This window comes from Lacerta agilis, chromosome 8 (assembly GCF_009819535.1).
Source record: "Lacerta agilis isolate rLacAgi1 chromosome 8, rLacAgi1.pri, whole genome shotgun sequence".
NCBI lineage: Eukaryota > Metazoa > Chordata > Lepidosauria > Squamata > Lacertidae > Lacerta > Lacerta agilis.
In genome coordinates, this window is record NC_046319.1 from 10,188,040 (window position 1) to 10,205,925 (window position 17,886).

At 45.3% G+C, this 17,886-nt stretch overlaps 1 protein-coding gene across 1 annotated transcript in view; it reads left to right on the plus strand.

Annotated features, from left to right (window-relative positions):
• C8H1orf167 (chromosome 8 C1orf167 homolog) overlaps positions 1-17,048 on the plus strand; it is a 31,578-nt gene extending 14,530 nt beyond the window's left edge. Inside the window, exons 8-17 of the mRNA XM_033156863.1 lie at positions 117-298; positions 753-906; positions 2,778-2,991; positions 4,247-4,530; positions 5,573-5,714; positions 7,245-7,353; positions 11,773-12,004; positions 13,151-13,286; positions 15,583-15,693; positions 16,850-17,048. Of these exons, the coding sequence (XP_033012754.1) occupies positions 117-298; positions 753-906; positions 2,778-2,991; positions 4,247-4,530; positions 5,573-5,714; positions 7,245-7,353; positions 11,773-12,004; positions 13,151-13,286; positions 15,583-15,693; positions 16,850-16,909 (1,624 nt within the window). The 3' untranslated portion in view covers positions 16,910-17,048. The remainder of the gene's footprint in view (positions 1-116; positions 299-752; positions 907-2,777; positions 2,992-4,246; positions 4,531-5,572; positions 5,715-7,244; positions 7,354-11,772; positions 12,005-13,150; positions 13,287-15,582; positions 15,694-16,849) is intronic.
• The last annotated feature ends 838 nt before the right edge of the window (positions 17,049-17,886 follow it).

Here is a 17,886-nt window from a genome sequence, read left to right on the forward strand (position 1 = left end):
TCTCAATTGGGCAGAGTTGCCGCCAAGGGCAGCAGGAGGCTGGGCCATGACGGCCTGATCCTGCTGCCAGACTCTTCCTAAGCCGTTCTTTTCCTTTCCCCACCCCCCTCCCAAAGCTGCTTCCAGGCCTGGAAGTCCGTCGCCGACCGGGAGGCGCTATGCAGGCACGGCAGGGAATGCCTGCGGCTCGAATCCCTGAGGGTGTATTTCCATCAATGGACGCTGATGATGCAAGTCCGGGAAAAGGCCAGGAAGACTCTGCTGGAGCTGTGGGCCTTGAAGCAGAGGAGAACCCACGGTGAGAACCATAACAAAGTCAGGCCATCGGGTCCAACTTGCTTGGGATTTCCTGCACTGACTGGCAGCATCTCTTCGGGGTTTCAGGCAGAGGCCTCTCTTCCTGAGCCGCAGCCTCCCCCTAAAAAAATGAAGTGAGATTCTAGTCCTCATGGCTTTGAATTAAGGGGCTGGCTTTCATTAGAGTCAGAGGAGAGCTACAAGGACAGGTCCTTGGTTCCATCTAGCCGAGTGTTGTCCACACTGGTTGGCAGCAGCTCCCCAGGGTTTCCAGGTTTCCCTGGAGATACCGGGGTTGAACCTGCGACCTTCTGCATTCAAAGCAGGTGCTCTAACACTGAGCTGCTCCCAGTGAGCCTTTCTGGAAGTTTAGAGAAACCCCATCATTTGTGTACTTGAAATTCCTTCTAAATGCTTTTTTTTTTTTTATCTCCCTCCCGCACTTAAATAAGCAGGGAACATGGATGCAGCTGAGAAGGTTCCTGCAGCACAAGCGAGGTGGTCCCAAAAGAGTGGCGCCGATGCTCTGGACGGCTTCTACCGCGCGTTAACGTTGCAGCAGGCCTTCCGGACTTGGGAATCGAGGTGGCGGGAATCCCAGCAGGCAACGTAAGCACTCAGACCCTGACCTAAGAGCGAAGAAATCGGGGGTAACAGGCACAGAAAGGTCTTCCTGTATCCAAACCACAGCTTCCATGTTTCGTTGTTGTTTTCAAAAAGCAAGCTCCTAGTCCTCACTGATAGAGGGCGAAATTTTGGAAGCCGGAGAGAGGAGGCTGAATCCAGTTTCCGAGGGACTGGTTTCCCCCTCCCATGGCTAGCCGCATGGGAAGTTGCAGAATTCTGGTTGCAGAATTTTTTTGTTTATTTTTTCTTTCTGGAGCAGGCTAGGCCCTGGCCAGGATCTTCTTCCTTCCCATACCACTTATTTTGTAACGGGGAACATTCAGGCTTACAACCCTGTCTCCTATCATGTGAGGTGGCTCAACCCTTTTAAAAAATAATAATAATATTTATACTTTTCAGGTTTATACATTTCACTGATTTTACAATCATTTTGACATTTAGAAACTTGACTTCCTTCCCCCCTCTTTCCGCGGTTCCTTAAATTTATTTTTAATATCTTCTGCATTTGCTCATTTATTCATCTTCTTTAAATATATACTCTTATGAAACTGCGGGTTATTACAATAATTCTGCCAGTGTTTTTATCCATTTACAATTTATCAGTAAATATTCAACAAACCATTTCATATATATTCTTATATATATATATATAATATTATATATATATTCTTATTTTTCCGGTAAGTTTTGGCACTTCTGTATATTTCATAAGTTTTGGTATCCATTCTTTCTTTGCTGGGACTTCTGCTTCTTTCCATTTTGGGGCAAGTAACATTCTTGCTGCTGTAGTCGCATACATGAATAAGTTTCTATACAGTTTAGGTAGTTCTGTCCCTATAATTCCCAAAAGAAAAGCTTCTGGTTGTTTTTTTTTTTACCAACGTTATTTTAAACATCCTTTTCATTTCGTTATGTATCATTTCCCAGTAAGCTTTAACCTTACAACAAGACCACTGCATATGATAAAAATAACATTTTTTCTCTTTACATTTCCAGCACTTATTTTATTCAGGTTTATACATTTTTGCCAGTTTACTCGGTGTTAGATAACAGTGATACATCATTTTCATATAATTTTCTCTTACACCATAGCATGCTGTGAGATGGCTCAACCCCGCATGATTATACACTGACCGAGACTGTTTTTGTTTGTTTTGTTGTTGTTTTGCTAACATTTTATTAATTCCCCAAAAATCACAAAAACAAAAAACAATAGTAATATTCTCATTCAAAATTTAAACAATACATCTTAATTGACTTCCCTCCACTCCCCCTCCTGGTTCCATTATTTTACTCTTATTCATGCACGTCCTTAAAATCTTATATCCTTAACAATCCAATTTTTAAACCTCATTCATCTTATTACAAGTGACTTTTAAAAGTTCGCCCAGTGTAAAAACCTATACACAAAGCTTACAAGATGATGATTTAAACATTTCCCTTATTAGAAAAAAAGAAAGACCAATGTCATTTTGGGTTTCAAATTAACTAATAGATCCTGCATATTTCATTGATTTAGTTTACCAATCTTCTTTGGCAGTCTTCCTTCTATGGGGATGGGCTGGTCTTGGCCTGGCTACACTGACTGAGATTGTTGATCCATCTAGCTCAGTACTGTCTACACTGACTGGCAGCAGCACTCCAAGGGTTTCAGAGAGGGGACGTTTCCAGGCATGCCTGGAGATGCCTCTGGGGATTAAACCCGGGATCTTCCACATGCAAAGTGGGTGGCCTGTCCCAAGAATTCTCCCGCTGGTGTTTCAGAATTAACCCTCTGCTGTAATCCTGCTGTTTCACTTCAACAGAACAGAGTTACTTTTCTCCGAAAGCTCATAAAGGCCTTTCCCTTACAGCGCTTTCCACCGAGTCTCAGAAAGGCGGCAGCTGAGAGAAGCTCTTGGGCTCTGGCGCCGGAAGACCCTCTGCCTGCATCCTCTTGAACTCGGCCCCGGGGACCTCGCTGAGGACCATCTCCTTGCGTCGCCGGATTCAGAGGAGTCTTCCCTGTCCTCTGGTTTCCATAGCAATGTGCCTGCCCCGCCTCTCTCCGGCGGTTCGCTGGACAAGGTGAGGACAGTTCGCCGACAGGCTTCCCTCTGACCCCAGGGTAAACGCTTTGGTGCAGGGGTCCCCAAACTAAGGCCTGGGGGCTGGATGTGGCCCAATCACCTTCTAAATCCGGCCTGTGGACAGTCTGGGAATCAGTGTGTTTTTACATGAGTAGTGTGTGTCCCTTTATTTAAAACGCATCTCTGGGTTAATTGTGGGGCCTGCCTGGTGTTTTTACATGTGCAGAATGTGCTTTTATTTAAAATGCATCTCTGGGTTATTTGTGGAGCATAGGAATTCATTCATTATTATTTTTCCAAAATATAGTCTGGCCCCCCGCAAGGTCTGAGGGACAGTGGACCGGCCCCCTGCTGAAAAAGTTTGCTGAACCCTACTTTGGTGCATAGGTGGGGTCGGCAAATGGGACAAGCAGGGGTAGCAGATAGATAGATATACACCCACGCACACAAAAACATTTATTATTATTATTATTATTATTATTATTATTGAATTTATATACTGCCCCATACCCAGAGGTCTCAGGGCGGTTCACAGAAAAGATCACAACATCTCCTGAAGGTGTCCTGCAAGGCAGATGGTTTGGACCCCCCCCCCCCGGGTTTTCTCCTTCAGCTTTTCTCACAAATGTATATAGCCTCGAGGCAGCAGAAGTTTAGGATCAGGTTTTTTTTCCATTAAAAAAGATTTTTTTTACTAAGTTTTTCTGTTTTACATTTTAGAATATGCATTCCAACAACCTTAAAATATCAATGGCTTTCCTCCTTCTCTTTCTATGGTTCATTTTGCATGCCATAAATCCCTGCATATTTTACATAAACTATACCATTCAGTATTCCATTATTATATCCATCAAAACTTATTTACACTGCTGGATTTATCTTAATGCTGCCAACGTTTTCAAGTGTACACAATTCCCCCCCATATATTCAATAAATGTTTTCCAATCTTCTTTAAACGTATGTTCTTCTTGTTCTCTTATTCTATATGTTAAGTCTGCAAGCTGCATATATTCCATCAGTTGAAGTTGCCGTTCTTCTTTAGTTGTGACTTAGGATCAGTTTTCCCCCTTCATATATAGTGTAGAGTAGACAGATTGACACAACTGAACCTATGTTAGTCATGTCCATTAACTTCAGTGGGTCTCTTCCGGCTAGGACTAGCATTGGAGACTCACTCTATATATATAATCTTAAATAAACCAGTATTTAGAAGCACAAAATTAATACTTCTGTCATTTCATAATTGGGAATAGGAAGGCAGCTCGGAGGAAAGTAGCCAGGCTAGCACCTCCTCATCGTTGACGATTGAAGACTCGGGGCACCTTCCTCATCACGGCTCCCCATCTCCCAGCCATTTCCCCAGTGGCTCGCAAGATCTCGCTGCTGCAGATCTCCTCATGCCAGCGCCCTTCCCTCTGGGTAATGGACACACCCAGGATCGGAGGCAGCTGCTGGCGAAATGTTTTGCGTTTTGGTCGGCCAGGACCATGCAGAACCTGAAGGCAGAGCAACAAGGCAAGCTGGCTCTCCTCTCCAGGTAAGAGCCTTGGGCAGGGGTCAGCAACCTAAGGCCCATGGGCCACAGGCAGCCCACAGGGGTCATTTAACCAGCCCCCAAGCCACCCCCGAACTGAGCTGCTCGGACTCGCTTCCGCGGCGCCGGAAATCGCATGCGCGCGTGCAATCTGGCCCACGAAGGAATCTCCCCTGGAGTGACTGGCCCAGGCGAGGTAAACCATGTCGACCCCTGGTCTTGGGCAATGGATGGGGGCGAAATCTGATACAGTTCGCCTTTGAAGGCGAATCTACCTAATTCACAATTTTCCCATCGATACAGGGACCAAAATTTAGCCTTCCTTTGACATTTGCCTTTCTCAGAATTTTGCAATGCAGTTCTCCAGCTGAGTAAAAGAAATGCAAATGCCAGGCTAGTGATACACATTAAAATGCATTTATTAGTAAAAAAAAAAAAAGGCACCCAAAGATGTATTATATTTGTTAATGTACAGACTTCGCATGCAAAACCGCAGAAATCGCCTTTAGTGAGCCGAATCCTTGCTTTGAGCAAGCACGGATTCCTTTTATTGGAAGGCATTCAGACTGATACTCGGTATAAAATGCGGAAATTTGTGTTTATTTAAGGAAGTACAGTCGTACCTTGGATCTCGAACGCCTTGCGAGTTGAACGTTTTGGATCCCGAACATCGCAAACCCCAAAATGAGTGTTCCGGTTTGCGAACGTTCCTTGGAAGCCAAATGCCCGACGGGGCTTCCGATTGGCTGCAGGATAAAAAAGTGCACGCATTAGGGCAAAATTGCAAAAAAAATAATATGTGTTTGTAAGGAGAAATTTACACTCGGTTGTTGAAAGCCTGTTTAAATTACAGGTGTGGATAGTTAAGATTGGGAAGACGAAGAATGGAAATGGATAGGTTCTTTCATCCCTATTTCTATATGAAATTCACCAGGGCTTTCGTTTCCTGGTCCGCGGCAGCCGCCCGCCGTTCTACATGGCACACGACTGTAGCGTGGCTGGAGAGTGCCAGGGGGCAGCGTCTTATGGCGTCCTGCTTCGGGAGGTGGAAGGCGGAGTTCCTGAGAGCTGACCGGCGACGGAAAGATGAACGCCCACGGCGGAGACCAGCGGGGTACGGGGCGACGTGGCGATGGAGGAAAGCGATCAGGGGGTCCTGGGCTCTGCGTTTTAGTTCCGTCAGCCAGGTGAGCTGGGGTGGGGGTGGTTTCCACAGGCGGTTGGTATCTGAGGTTCCAGAGCTTGAACAGGAACAGATGCCCCTTATGGGGAAAGCTGCAAGCACAAAGGCCCTTCACCCGCTGTTGGTTTCCAGATGTGGAAGGAGAGCGGAGTCATAGCTGGAGGCAACGATGCTTCCATAGAGAGTTTATCCCAGGCACCCCCAAACTCGGCCCTCCAGATGGTTTGGGACTACAACTCCCATCATCCCTAGCTAACAGGGCCAGTGGTCAGGGATGATGGGAATTGTAGTCCCAAAACATCTGGAGGGCCGAGGTTGGGGGTGCCAGTAGGAAGCTCAGGGGCAGGGCCCCTGCTTGGCATGCAGAAGGTCCTGGGTTCGAATTCCTGCCGCATCTCACGGCAGGGATGGGGAAGACCCCATGCCTAAAATCCCAGAGAGCCTCTGCCGGTTTGGTTCGTTCTAAGGGTGCTTCCTGTGCAAATCCTGCCATGAGGCTTGGCATGCAGAAGGTCCTGGGTTCGAATTCCTGCCGCATCTCACGGCAGGGATGGGGAAGACCCCGTGGCTAAAATCCCAGAGAGCCTCTGCCGGTTTGGCTCGTTCTAAGGGTGCTTCCTGTGCAAATCCTGCCATGAGCCCTTGACCCCTGGGTGGATCCTAACCAGGGTGGATAAAAATCAATGATTTTTTAAAAAAATAAATCGGATTTTTTTGATTTAAATCGGATTTTTAAAATAAAACGCTTTTGAAGGAAAAATCTTTCCAAAGATAGTTTTCTATTTAAGTTACATAAAAGTTTTTCATGTGTGCTAAAACTCAGTTGAAGTTTTTTTTTTAAAAAAAACAACAACCGTTTAACCACATCAGTTAACAAACATGGATACATATGCTATAATGTTATTGTTTTAGTTAAATAAGTTGTTTAAATTGTTATTAAGGAAATGATTGTTTTTCTCTTTCCAATACAGTACAGCAGAAAACTTGTCCAAATGTAAACAGTTAACTTATTAAACCTCGCAAGAATTTCATAATTATCTGTCTGTGTATTTCTAATAGTATAACCAAATCAGTAATTTTTGATATAAACTGTAAAAGCTACTGTGAAAATTTATTCTTCCAAAAAATGAAACCTTCATCTGGTTGTAAATATTAAGATTATACCAGCAAGAATGAGTCTTTCTGTAAAAAAATGTTTTAAATCAAGTCTTACTGACTAGTGATTTAAATCGTGATTTACAGTACTATCCCGAGTTACGTACTTAATCCGTTCCGGGTTACAGTACATAACCCGAAAAGGACGTAACCCGAACAATTCGTTCTGCGCATGAGCAGACCGAAAAACCAGAAAAACTGCGAAAAATGCTCTGCGCATGCGCAAATCGTGCGCGCGTCGGATTGCGCTTCCGGGTTAGCGGAGTTCGTAACCTGAAAAGTATGCAACTCAGAGTGTACATAACCCGAGGTTCGACTGTAAATCAAATCCACCCTGCTCCTAACCCTGTTTTGCCCTTTATCCCTTCCTTCTTTCCAGGCCAGCAGCTACTGGACGAGAGCGGCTACCTTCTGCCAGTGTGTCCGACAGCAGAGTGGCTTCATTGGAGCCTGGAAATTCCTGAAAGTGCCCCTTCTTTGGCCAAGCAGTAAGGAACTCCCCCTGTGTGTCGTTTTCTTGGGTGCACAGAAAGTTTTTTTTATCGCAGGGACAATGCCAAACGCGGCCCCCTGGGCCTCCTCAGACTTGGAGGACAGGGAGAGGAGAGTGTGTGAGTCTCTGTAGAAAATTAAAAATTGTCATGTCCTGTTCTGCCTACTTTTGCTGCTTGCCCGAGCAACCGTGGGCAGGAAATGGGACCCCTCCCTCCCTAAATTAATTGATATTGTTATAAGTTGGCTATTATTGGGGGAATTTTGGAAAAATAAAAGCTTGTTTGTGTAATAATAATTGATATTGCTATCATTTGGCTATTATTGGGGGATTTTTGGAAAAATAATAAAAAGCTTATTTGCTTATTATTATTATTATTATTATTATTATTAGATATTATAATTTGGCTGTTATTGGGGGAATTTTGAGGGGGGAAACTTATTTGCATAATAAGTGAGTGTGTTTTGGAAATTGTTTGTGTGCCAAGGTATGTCCCTTCAATAGAATGGGCTGTAAAAGTATTTCTCTGCAATGTTAAGGTGAATGTAAAAGTGTGTCTGAAGCATTGAAAGGAGGGCTGCTCTTGCAATCAGGAATGTTTGTTAGTTTGTTTTTAAAGTTGGTACAGTCTTATTTTGTTTCTTAATTGACCTTTGGTAAAGCAATGAGAGTGGGGAGATGGACAGAAATAGAGAGAAGCCTTAGTTTAAACAGCAAGGATTTTTCTCTTTGCAGCAGTGAATCTTGCAAAGGAAGGGAATTTGCCACCCACAAGGGGGGGAAGAAGATTATGTCTTCTGAGCAGTTTGATTGTTTCCAACAGAAGTTGATTAGAGGGAAAAGTTTTATTTTATATCCCAGGTTTTAAGTTTTTCAGGGAAGGTTTTGAAACAGAAGAAATGGCTTCTTAGCAGAATGTATTTTGGAATGTAGATGTAGGTTTGTGGAATGTGTAATGAAGGAGAAGAGAATGTTGAAATAGAATGGGAAGGGGCTCAACTGGTTAGCAACTGACAGTGTAGCCCTGACAGTGTAAGTTAGGATTTGGAGGAAGTTTGAACCTCAGGAGGAAAAGGGGACAGAAATTTTGGAATGATTGGAAGAAAAATTGAAGATAAAGTGAAGATATACATATCATAGAATCATAGAGCTGGAAGGGACCCCAAGGGTCATCTAGTCCAACCCCCCTGCCCAGCAGGAAACAATATTGAAGGCAATACACCACCCTCCATGCCAAGGTTGCAGAGGACATCTAGGGGGGTGAATCCATTGTCCAAACCATGGAGAGGACCACCAGGTTGTTGCCATGGAAGCATGAGACAATGAGAGAGGCCTGAAGATGGCTCTGCTTCAGAGGTGGTAGATATAGTAAGCCCTTCAAAGATTGTTTTAAAAGGGACAGGGGCTTTCCCTATTGCCTGTCCATAATTTGTTGTTACCTAAAAGAAACCTGAAAATTGTCACTATTTGAATGAGCACATCAAGGGTTCAACTCCATTGTCCTAATGAAACACCGTTGTGAGGAGTTAGCAATTTTGCTAAGCTGGCCGCCACGTGTGAGATGATGAGAGTGACCTAACGATGGCTCTGAAGCGAGATAAATAGGCCAAGTTCTATTCTGTCTGACAACCCAACTTTGTCAGAATTTGTTCCCTACTGCCCTGTTCCACCCTAAGTCCTCCTGAAGGTCAAAAATAGGTTGGTGGTGGTGAGTTAATTCTTGGACACAAGGTCCTGATAGGCTTGGTGAGGTGATAAGTAGAAAATTAGGTACTGAGGATCAATGGCTGGTGCTTGGATGCAGGAAACAGAAGAGGAGGGAAAGTTAGTTTTTGATATGGCTGTTGGAATCGGTAATATAATTGGGATGGAGAAATGGAATATTAGGAAAGAGAAAACAGTAAGGAGAAAATAGCTATACCCAAACACCCTAGATCATTTGTACAATGTTATATTGGAGAGGATTAGTTGCTATGTAAAAGTTTCTTAAAAGGAGAATGTTCTGAAGGATGTCAAGATAGTGAGATTTGCTATGGCTCTAGTAGTGTGTCTGGAAGGTGATGTTGAAGAAGTGGATCTTATTTGGGAAAAATTGTATCTTTCTGTTCCCTGACATTAGCAGAGTTTTATGTTAAATTGGTCTGAAATTGTGGTGATAGTATGATTGTATTGTGTACTTGTTTATATTTGTGTGTATTTTAAGTTTAGAGTGTTTGCATGGATTGGAAAAATGAACTAAATTATTATTCTGGGCCAAAGAAGTAGACCAAAGAGCTATGGGATAATTATTGCGGAAGAATATTGTATTTCGAGGAGATAGTGATCCGGCATGGTCAGTAATATCTTGTGAGTGTATGGGAGGCTGTCCTTATTTGATTGGGTTATTCTAGCTGGCCTCCAACAGGTAGGAGGACTGAGGTGTGATTAATATCGATACCTGTGAGGTTAATCTGTGAGGCAAAAGAAAGGCTGGAGGGGCCCAAGACACCACCCTCCAAGGGCAGATATAATCTCTGTAACTATCTTCTATTCTTTTAGCAGGTGCCCTAATGCCATGTAGCTTTGCTAAGCCAGTTTTATCCCTATGCAGCGACTCTGAAACCTAAGTGGCAAAGATCCTAAACAGTCTTTATGACAACACTGCCAGTGGTGAAAGTGGCTGGTGTCCGCCTCCTTATGTAGAGACAGAACCTGCCACAGTGTGCTGAAACATCCTGTGAAGTTGGAGATCCAGGGAAGCAACAAAGGCCAAGAAGCAACAAACCTGCTGCCAAAGTGCATGCCAATAGAAGAAAGGGAAGGAAAAGAACACTGAATGGGAGGACTGAGTGATCATATTGCCTTAATTTGTGTTGACCAGTTACCAGATAATGTGACCAGCTGAACAGTTTCTGTAATTAGTGTTAGGAATATTCGATGTAAAATATCCTTAGTTGTATCTGTTGATATTGTGTTCCCCATTGTTATTTTGCCTTTGTATTTTCTGTTTAATGCAATGCAAGCATATAAAGTTGTGTCATGGATTCTTCAGCTCATTGCCCTTGTTAGAGAATATCAGTCATTTCCCAGGGACGCGCTGGAGAAAGAATTCCAGCGGTCCGAAGAAGAGGAGGGAATGGAAGGGGTTAATTAGCTAACCTATATATTTACCTGAATGTATTGTTAGTCCAGTGAATGTATTGTATAAAAGTGCCCCTGTTAAGCTTTTCTGTATGAAACTGCTCTGTAAAGCTGTGAACTTTGATCTGCATTGTACTTCTCTCTGGCAAGCTTTGCCTTACTAAGTGTCTGGAGATAAGAACAGTAGACCTTACGCAGAGAGTACTGTAGCTGTCCTTCATTGAGAGGAACTGTTGTCTAGGTCAAGAGATAGGATGGCCTTGCTGGAGTGCGCATGAACCAACTCTGGCTAAATGTTCTTTTGCCTTATATGTCCTTTTGCCTTATATGTATAACAGGAAATGTACAACAGGAAATGTTCCTTATATGGACAAGAGGAAGTTTTCCGAAGGTGGGGGGAATGAGTTGGAAAACTGTATAAGAACTGCTGGTAAACTGACTAACTTTTGTACTTGCTTGGCTATCTAAACACCGAAGTACCTCTGCATGCAGAAATTAAATCTCTCTCTCTCTCTGAAGCCAGAAGCCTCAGGTTTTTTTTACTTCCATGTTCTCTCACCGGGCGCAACAATGGGAACCCGTAGGGGCAAATAAGGCTCCAGATAGATAGATAGATAGATATAAGTTAATCCGTTCCGGACGTCCGTTTGACTCCTGAAACGGTTCAGGAACCAAGGCACGGCTTCCAATTGGCGGCAGGAGCTTCCTGCTGCCAATCGGAAGCTGCGCCGGATGTTCAACTTCCAAAGAACGTTTGTGAGCTGGAACCTTTGGCTCCCAAGTTGTTCGGAAGCTGAGGTTCCACTGTAATCAAAAAAACAACAACAACCCAATACCCCCCCCAAACCATTTAAAAAGGGCATAGGTCATAGGATGTCAATCAAGGCCTGGTTAAAAAGGAACGTTTTTCCCTGGCGCCTAAAGGTGTGTAATGAAGGCGCCAGGCGAACTTCCCAGGGGAGAGCATTCCACAGACAGGGAGCCACTGCAGGGAAGGCCCCGTTCTCGTGTTGCCACCCTCCGGACCTCTCAAGGAGGAGGCACACAAAGGAAGACCTCAGAAGATGATCTCAGGGTCCGGTTAGGTTCATATGGAAAGAGGGTATTGCGGTCCTGAGCCGTTAAAGGCTTTATAGCTCAAAACCAACACTTTGGATTTATGTCAGCAGTGAGCAGAGGCAGGGCAGAAAGTGGACGGGGCATCCTCTCCCCCCGCCCCTCTATTTCCGCCACCCTTTCACAGGCTGAACCCGGCTCATCCATTGTGCATTAACCTGGTTTCCCTTCTTTTAAGGGCGCAGGCGGACGAGCGAGGAGGCTCCTCAGCCAGGCTTAGCCATCCATTCCAGGCTGACCTGCAGCTCTTTCCGTGTCTGGCTGACGCTCTATAGATGCCAAAGCAAAACCCTGGGGCCACAGCGGCTCCCCATGCATCTGGAGGCAGTAGGACAAGGCAGCAGACATGGGTGGAACCAGGAGACCAGGCCTGAAACGACCCCATCCATGGTGGGCAGGAGGTGGCTTGGGTAAGGCTGTGAGCTGTGAAGTCCGTTGTGTGCAAAGAGGCAGGAGAGAGAGAGAGCCTCTCAGCTGGGTCAATGTAGCCTCGCATTTGAAATCTCACATTTTGAATTTCTGTGCAAGCGAGTAAGCAGACAGGGGATGTACCGGTGGTGTTTGATTCCTAGTAAGTTAGCAAAAATGTATAGAACAGGTACACATACCTGCTGGAAATATAAAGGAAAAGAAGGTACCTTTTATCATATGTGGTAGATGTGTAAGGTAATAAAAGCTTTCCGGGAGATGATATACAGTGGCACCTCGACTTAATGACGTTAAAGCGTTCCAAAGGCGCCCTCGTAAGTCGAAATTTTCGTAATTCGAAAGGCGCTATCTCCGGAGGGGGGAAAAATTCGTACCGGTAGGTTGAGAAAACTGCATTAAAAAACTCGTAAGTCGAGGTATCGCGCCGCCGCTTTCCCTTCGTAGGTCTAAAAAAAAAAATTCTTCTGGAAATGATTCGGAAGTCAAAAACGACGTACGCCGAGGAGCTCGTAAGTTGAGGTCCCACTGTATAATGAAATGGAAGAAAAACTGTTTAAAATGTTGTTGTTGTTCAGTCATTCAGTCGTGTCCGACTCTTCGTGACCCCATGGACCAGAGCACGCCAGGCACGCCTATCCTTCACTGCCTCTCGCAGTTTGGCCAAACTCATGTTAGTAGCTTCGAGAACACTGTCCAACCATCTCATCCTCTGTCGTCCCCTTCTCCTTGTGCCCTCCATCTTTCCCAACATCAGGGTCTTTTCCAGGGAGTCTTCTCTTCTCATGAGGTGGCCAAAGTATTGGAGCCTCAGCTTCAGGATCTGTCCTTCCAGTGAGCACTCAGGGCTGATTTCCTTCAGAATGGATAGGTTTGATCTTCTTGCAGTCCATGGGACTTTCAAGAGTCTCCTCCAGCACCATAATTCAAAAGCATCAATTCTTCGGCGATCGGCCATCTTGATGGTCCAGCTCTCACTTCCATACATCACTACTGGGAAAACATTAGCAGGATTTTAGTCTCACCTGTAATGTAACCATGGATAATATGGATTGATATGAAATATAGGTTATGGAATAATATGCAGTTATAAATGTTGAGAATAAGCTCTGTTTCCCTCTCTGCTGCAGGAGGAAGTATTTGGCACGGTGGAGACACTACGTCCTCCTGCACCGATTCCAGCACAGAAAGGAGAAGCAGCAACTGGCAAGGGCATGGATGGTTTGGAAGGATAGCTGCCAGACAGAGCTGGCAGTGCAAGCTTTGGTGAGTGAATAACCTTGTCCCTTTTGTTCAACCTCAACTCTATTCCTGGGAAGTGATCTGCAGTAAAAGGAACCTCACTGGTGTTTGTTTGTTTTTTTTTTATAAAAAAAACCAAACCACTGTTTTTAAGTTTCTAGTCCATAAGGGATATGATGAGAAGCTTGATAACTCATGGGTGGTGCAGCGGTCAGGATAATGAGCTGGGGTGCTGTCTCCCAGTCCGAATCTCCGCCTCCCCCCCCAAGCAAATCATTCCCTCCCCAACCTTTCTCCAGGCTTCCATCTGTAGAATAGGTGCAGATAATGCTGGTTTGCCTTTGTTGTGATCAATACTTGCTGGGATGATCTAGGTGAGGTGTTTATAAGCACCTGCAGCCTCTTTCTTAACGGTGGAAAAGTAATTAGGACTATTATTTTTAAGGACTAGGGTTGCTTTCAGACGGGAAAGTTATACACCATCTGCTGTCCAGTGCTGAGCAGTCATTGCAACTTATTCGCTGGGAGTTTGCAACAGTGTTGGAAACCCAGATATATACCGAATAAGCTATGGCTCCTTAAACTGGGGTTAGTTGCCATTTTCGGGCAGACAGCCCAGCAGTTTTATTTTACAGTACTTTTTTTTTTTGGTTCCTGAAATTCATTCTGATTGTGCAGATAAAATATTGCGGATAGAATCTGTTGCTAGTGTGTGAAAACAGGCAAGATCCAAGGACCCCCAGGTGCGCAGCTCCAGGTGGTGGAGACGTCAGGCGCCATCCTGGCATTTGGGCATCTTCACTCGGTTGCAAAATGCCCCTGGCAAATCTCGAACACTGTTTACAGAGAACCTTTCCCAGCCCTGGGGCCACATTCCCTTCTGGGGGCTGCATGGCAGAGCAATTAATATAACAGTGGTACCTTGGTTGTCAAACGGCTTGGCTCCCAAACACATCAGCTCCCGAATGCTGCAAACCCGGGAGTGAGTGTTCTGGTTTGCGAATGTTTTTTGGAAGCCAAGCATCCAACGCTGCTCCCGATTGAGTGCAGGAAGCTCCTGCAGCCAATCGGAAGCCGTGCCTTGGTTTTCGAATGTTCCAACTTTGACAACCAAGGTAAAAAGGTAAAGGGACCCCTGACCAATAGGTCCAGTTGCGGACGACTCTGGGGTTCATAGAATCATAGAGTTGGAAGAGACCACAAGGGCCATCCAGTCCAACCCCCTGCCAAGCAGGAAACACCATCAAAGCATTCCTGACAGATGGCTGTCAAGCCTCTGCTTAAAGACCTCCAAAGAAGGAGACTCCACCACACTCCTTGGCAGCAAATTCCACAGCCGAACAGCTCTCACTGTGGCGCTCATCTCGCTTCACCAGCGTGACTAAGCCGCTTCTGGCGAACCAGAGCAGCAAATGAAAAAGCCGTTTACCTTCCCGCTGGAGTGGTACCCATTTATCTACTTGCACTTTGACGTGCTTTCGAACTGCTAGGTTGGCAGGAGCAGGCTTGACAGCCATCTGTCAGGAATGCTTTGATGGTGTTTCCTGCTTGGCAGGGGGTTGGACTGGATGGCCCTTGTGGTCTCTTCCAACTCTATGATTCTAGGGACCGAGCAACGGGAGCTCACCCCATTGCGGGGATTCGAACTGCCAACCTTCTGATCGGCAAGCCCTAGGCTCAGTGGTTTAACCCACAGTGCCACCCGCATCCCTTTACAAGGTACCGTTGTATAATTTTACTTCTGCACAGTAGGCTGTTTTCTGCCTTACACACCCTTCTAAGGCGAGTGAGGGGCACGATCCGAGTTCGAGCACACATTTGCAGTTGGGCAAAACCACTTGAAGAGGGTGCAAAGGGTGGCTTGGGGAGGGATGGGAATAAAGAAGAGTCCATCTGGCCACATCCCCAGGCCTTAAGTATTGTTATAGATTTGGGGAGGATTCCCACCCCCAAACTCTAGAAATGGATAAATGGTAGGGTTTTGATTTAATTGGAATGTGGATGATGAAAGTACAAACTGCAGAGCTGTGGCGGACAGGGAATCCCTAGGCTAGCTTAGGCAAACCAGCCTAGCAAAGAGCGAATCTTGTTACAAAAGGAATTGATGGGGCCACCCGAGAGGAATCCTTTTGGCTTGGGGAGACAGATGCTGCCAAGGTGATGGGGTGTGTGTTTGAGGTGGCAGGAGAAATGAGTTTTTGAGCAAGAGGAGCTGGGAAGAAAGATTGGGATCCATCTTAGGAAGGCTGGCTGCAAGATGCCTTGGACTCCAAGGCCCCACCACTGTAGGGTACAAACCCCTCTTGAAATCTCCCCACAGGTGAGACAGAGGCTGGCGCAGTGGAGCTGGGCGGTCTGGAGGCGGCGCTGCCTGCAGAGCTGGGTGGCCGAGCGTTTCCTGGCGGGCGAAGAGAGGCAGCTTCTCGAGCAGGTAAGGGCGAGCGATTTCCCAAACTGGGCACCGGGGGAGTGCTAGGGTTTCACCCCAAAACCGCCGGTGGTGTGCTGCGGGACAGGAGTCCAACAAGCAAAAACTTCCCTCCCAGGCACCTAAAGCACAACTTCCCTAGAAGAGGTTGCCTGCTGTGCCTCTGCATGCTTTACAACGCTCCTTCCACGTTGCGCCCTGCTGTGGTTTTGGCTGGTGCTCTTCCTGTCTCTGCCAAGGAGTCTTCCATTAGCTCCCAAAGCAATTCCTCCTGGAGGTTGGCTGTTGCAGCTCTGTAGTGAGTCACTGTTCTGGGCCCAGACTCTTTGACATTCAGTGACTTGGACAGAAGCACAATTCTTTTTCAGCCTTGTATACATATACTTTGGAACTCCCTGCCTATTGACATCAGGCGGGCGCCTTCACAGAACATTTTCGCTTAGGTAGGCCTACCCAGATACGCAGAATGTTGATGTGTGTTTTAATCAGTTTAGCTCAGGGTTTCCCAAACTTGGGTTTTCAGCTGTTGTTAGACTACCGTTCCCATCATCCATGGCCACTGGTCCTGCTAGCTAGGGATTATGGGAGCTGTAGTGCAAAAACAGCTGAAGACCAAAGTTTGGGAAACCCTCGTTTAGCTTCTCGCCGATTTCATTTATTTTTTGACCGTTGCAAAAAAATGTTTGGAAATTCCCTTGTTTTATTCTTTTTGTAAACCGCTTTGAGTCTTAAAAACCTAGCATCCTAGAGTTGGAAGGGACCCAGCCAACATGGACGGGGTATAAATATTATTCTTGTTCTTAATCACAGCCAAACAATCAGGCAGCATATAAACGTTATGAAATAAGTAAATTGGACGCAGAGAAAGACCCCGTTATCCAAGCTGGGGCAATTTTTGTGTTCCATTTTCTAGACTCCAAAGCAGGGAGGTGTTACGGAAATGTTAAGAATAACTTATTCCACGAGGTCAGGCTATTTTGTCCCATCTAGCTGGCCAAGAGGAAAGAAAAGGATCATCTGTTTGTGTCTCAGGGGAGCACATTTGACAATAGGGCTTGGAATGGTGGACCCTGCTGGGGTAACAGACAGCTGCTTCCCCCAAACACTGCCGTGAGAGTATCTGCTATCTCTGACCCTTTCCATCCTCTTTCCCCCTCAGGCTTTTGGAAAGTGGCGGCAGCTGATGGCCTCCAGTTCAGAGGGCAGAGGTGACTTCTAGCAGGCCGAAACATGCTTTTTAAGATTTCCGGGGCAGCGAGTGAGTCTGCAGGCAAAAGGAAACGGCAGCTTTCCACCATTTTGCCTGTAAAAGCCTTGGCAACTGAACATTCTCCAGCCTATCAGATTACCACTTGGAAAAGCCCTTGTAGGGAGCATGAGCTTCCCATCACAAATCTCTTCTCTATCTCTGGTGGAACGAGCACTGGTCAAATTTTTATTGCTCAATAAAACACTAGCAGCCTCCAAGTCTTTTTTTTCTTTCTTCTTTCCTTGCAAAAGAACAGTGCTAGTTGGCTTGCCTGCAAATCACAGCTGGGCAACCGAGTCATAGGCTGCTATACATTAAAGCGCATTCCCTTCTCTCAATGGCTGGAATTCAATGCTGTTTGTGTCCCCTGCGCTCCTGTGCCCATTTTATAGGTAGCAAACTGAGGACATGATGCCCAGAGCCACCCGGTGAGTCCCTTCTTTGTCAAGCCTCTGTAAATCCTTTATTAACTTTCACTTTTTCATACCATAAATAAGCATGCCAATCAAAAATCTTGTCATGACCATCTAAGTCTAGAATATGTGAATTCTCTAATGTCATCCATTCCTTCAACCAACAAAGACAGGATGCCTCATAGTATAGTCTCACATCCTGCAGGGGGAAACCTCTTTCTTTTGCATCTATCAATATTTTATATTTTGTTCTTGTTTTTTCCCCATTGCCAAATATATTTAGAAATACCTTTTTGCCATGCGTTGAAACAATCTGTCTAGCCAATCACTTGAATCAATTGAAAGAGAAATAACATTCTTGGCAATGCATTCATCTTTATAGTCGACACTCTGCCTAGTAGTCTCCCAAATTTGCAAATTTAGTATCGTCCCAGGTTTTTAAATAATTATCTTTATACAAATTTATATTGTTTGCTGTTGCCCATACACCTAAATACTTAACCCATGAAGGCTGTGCATGCAGCCTACATTTAA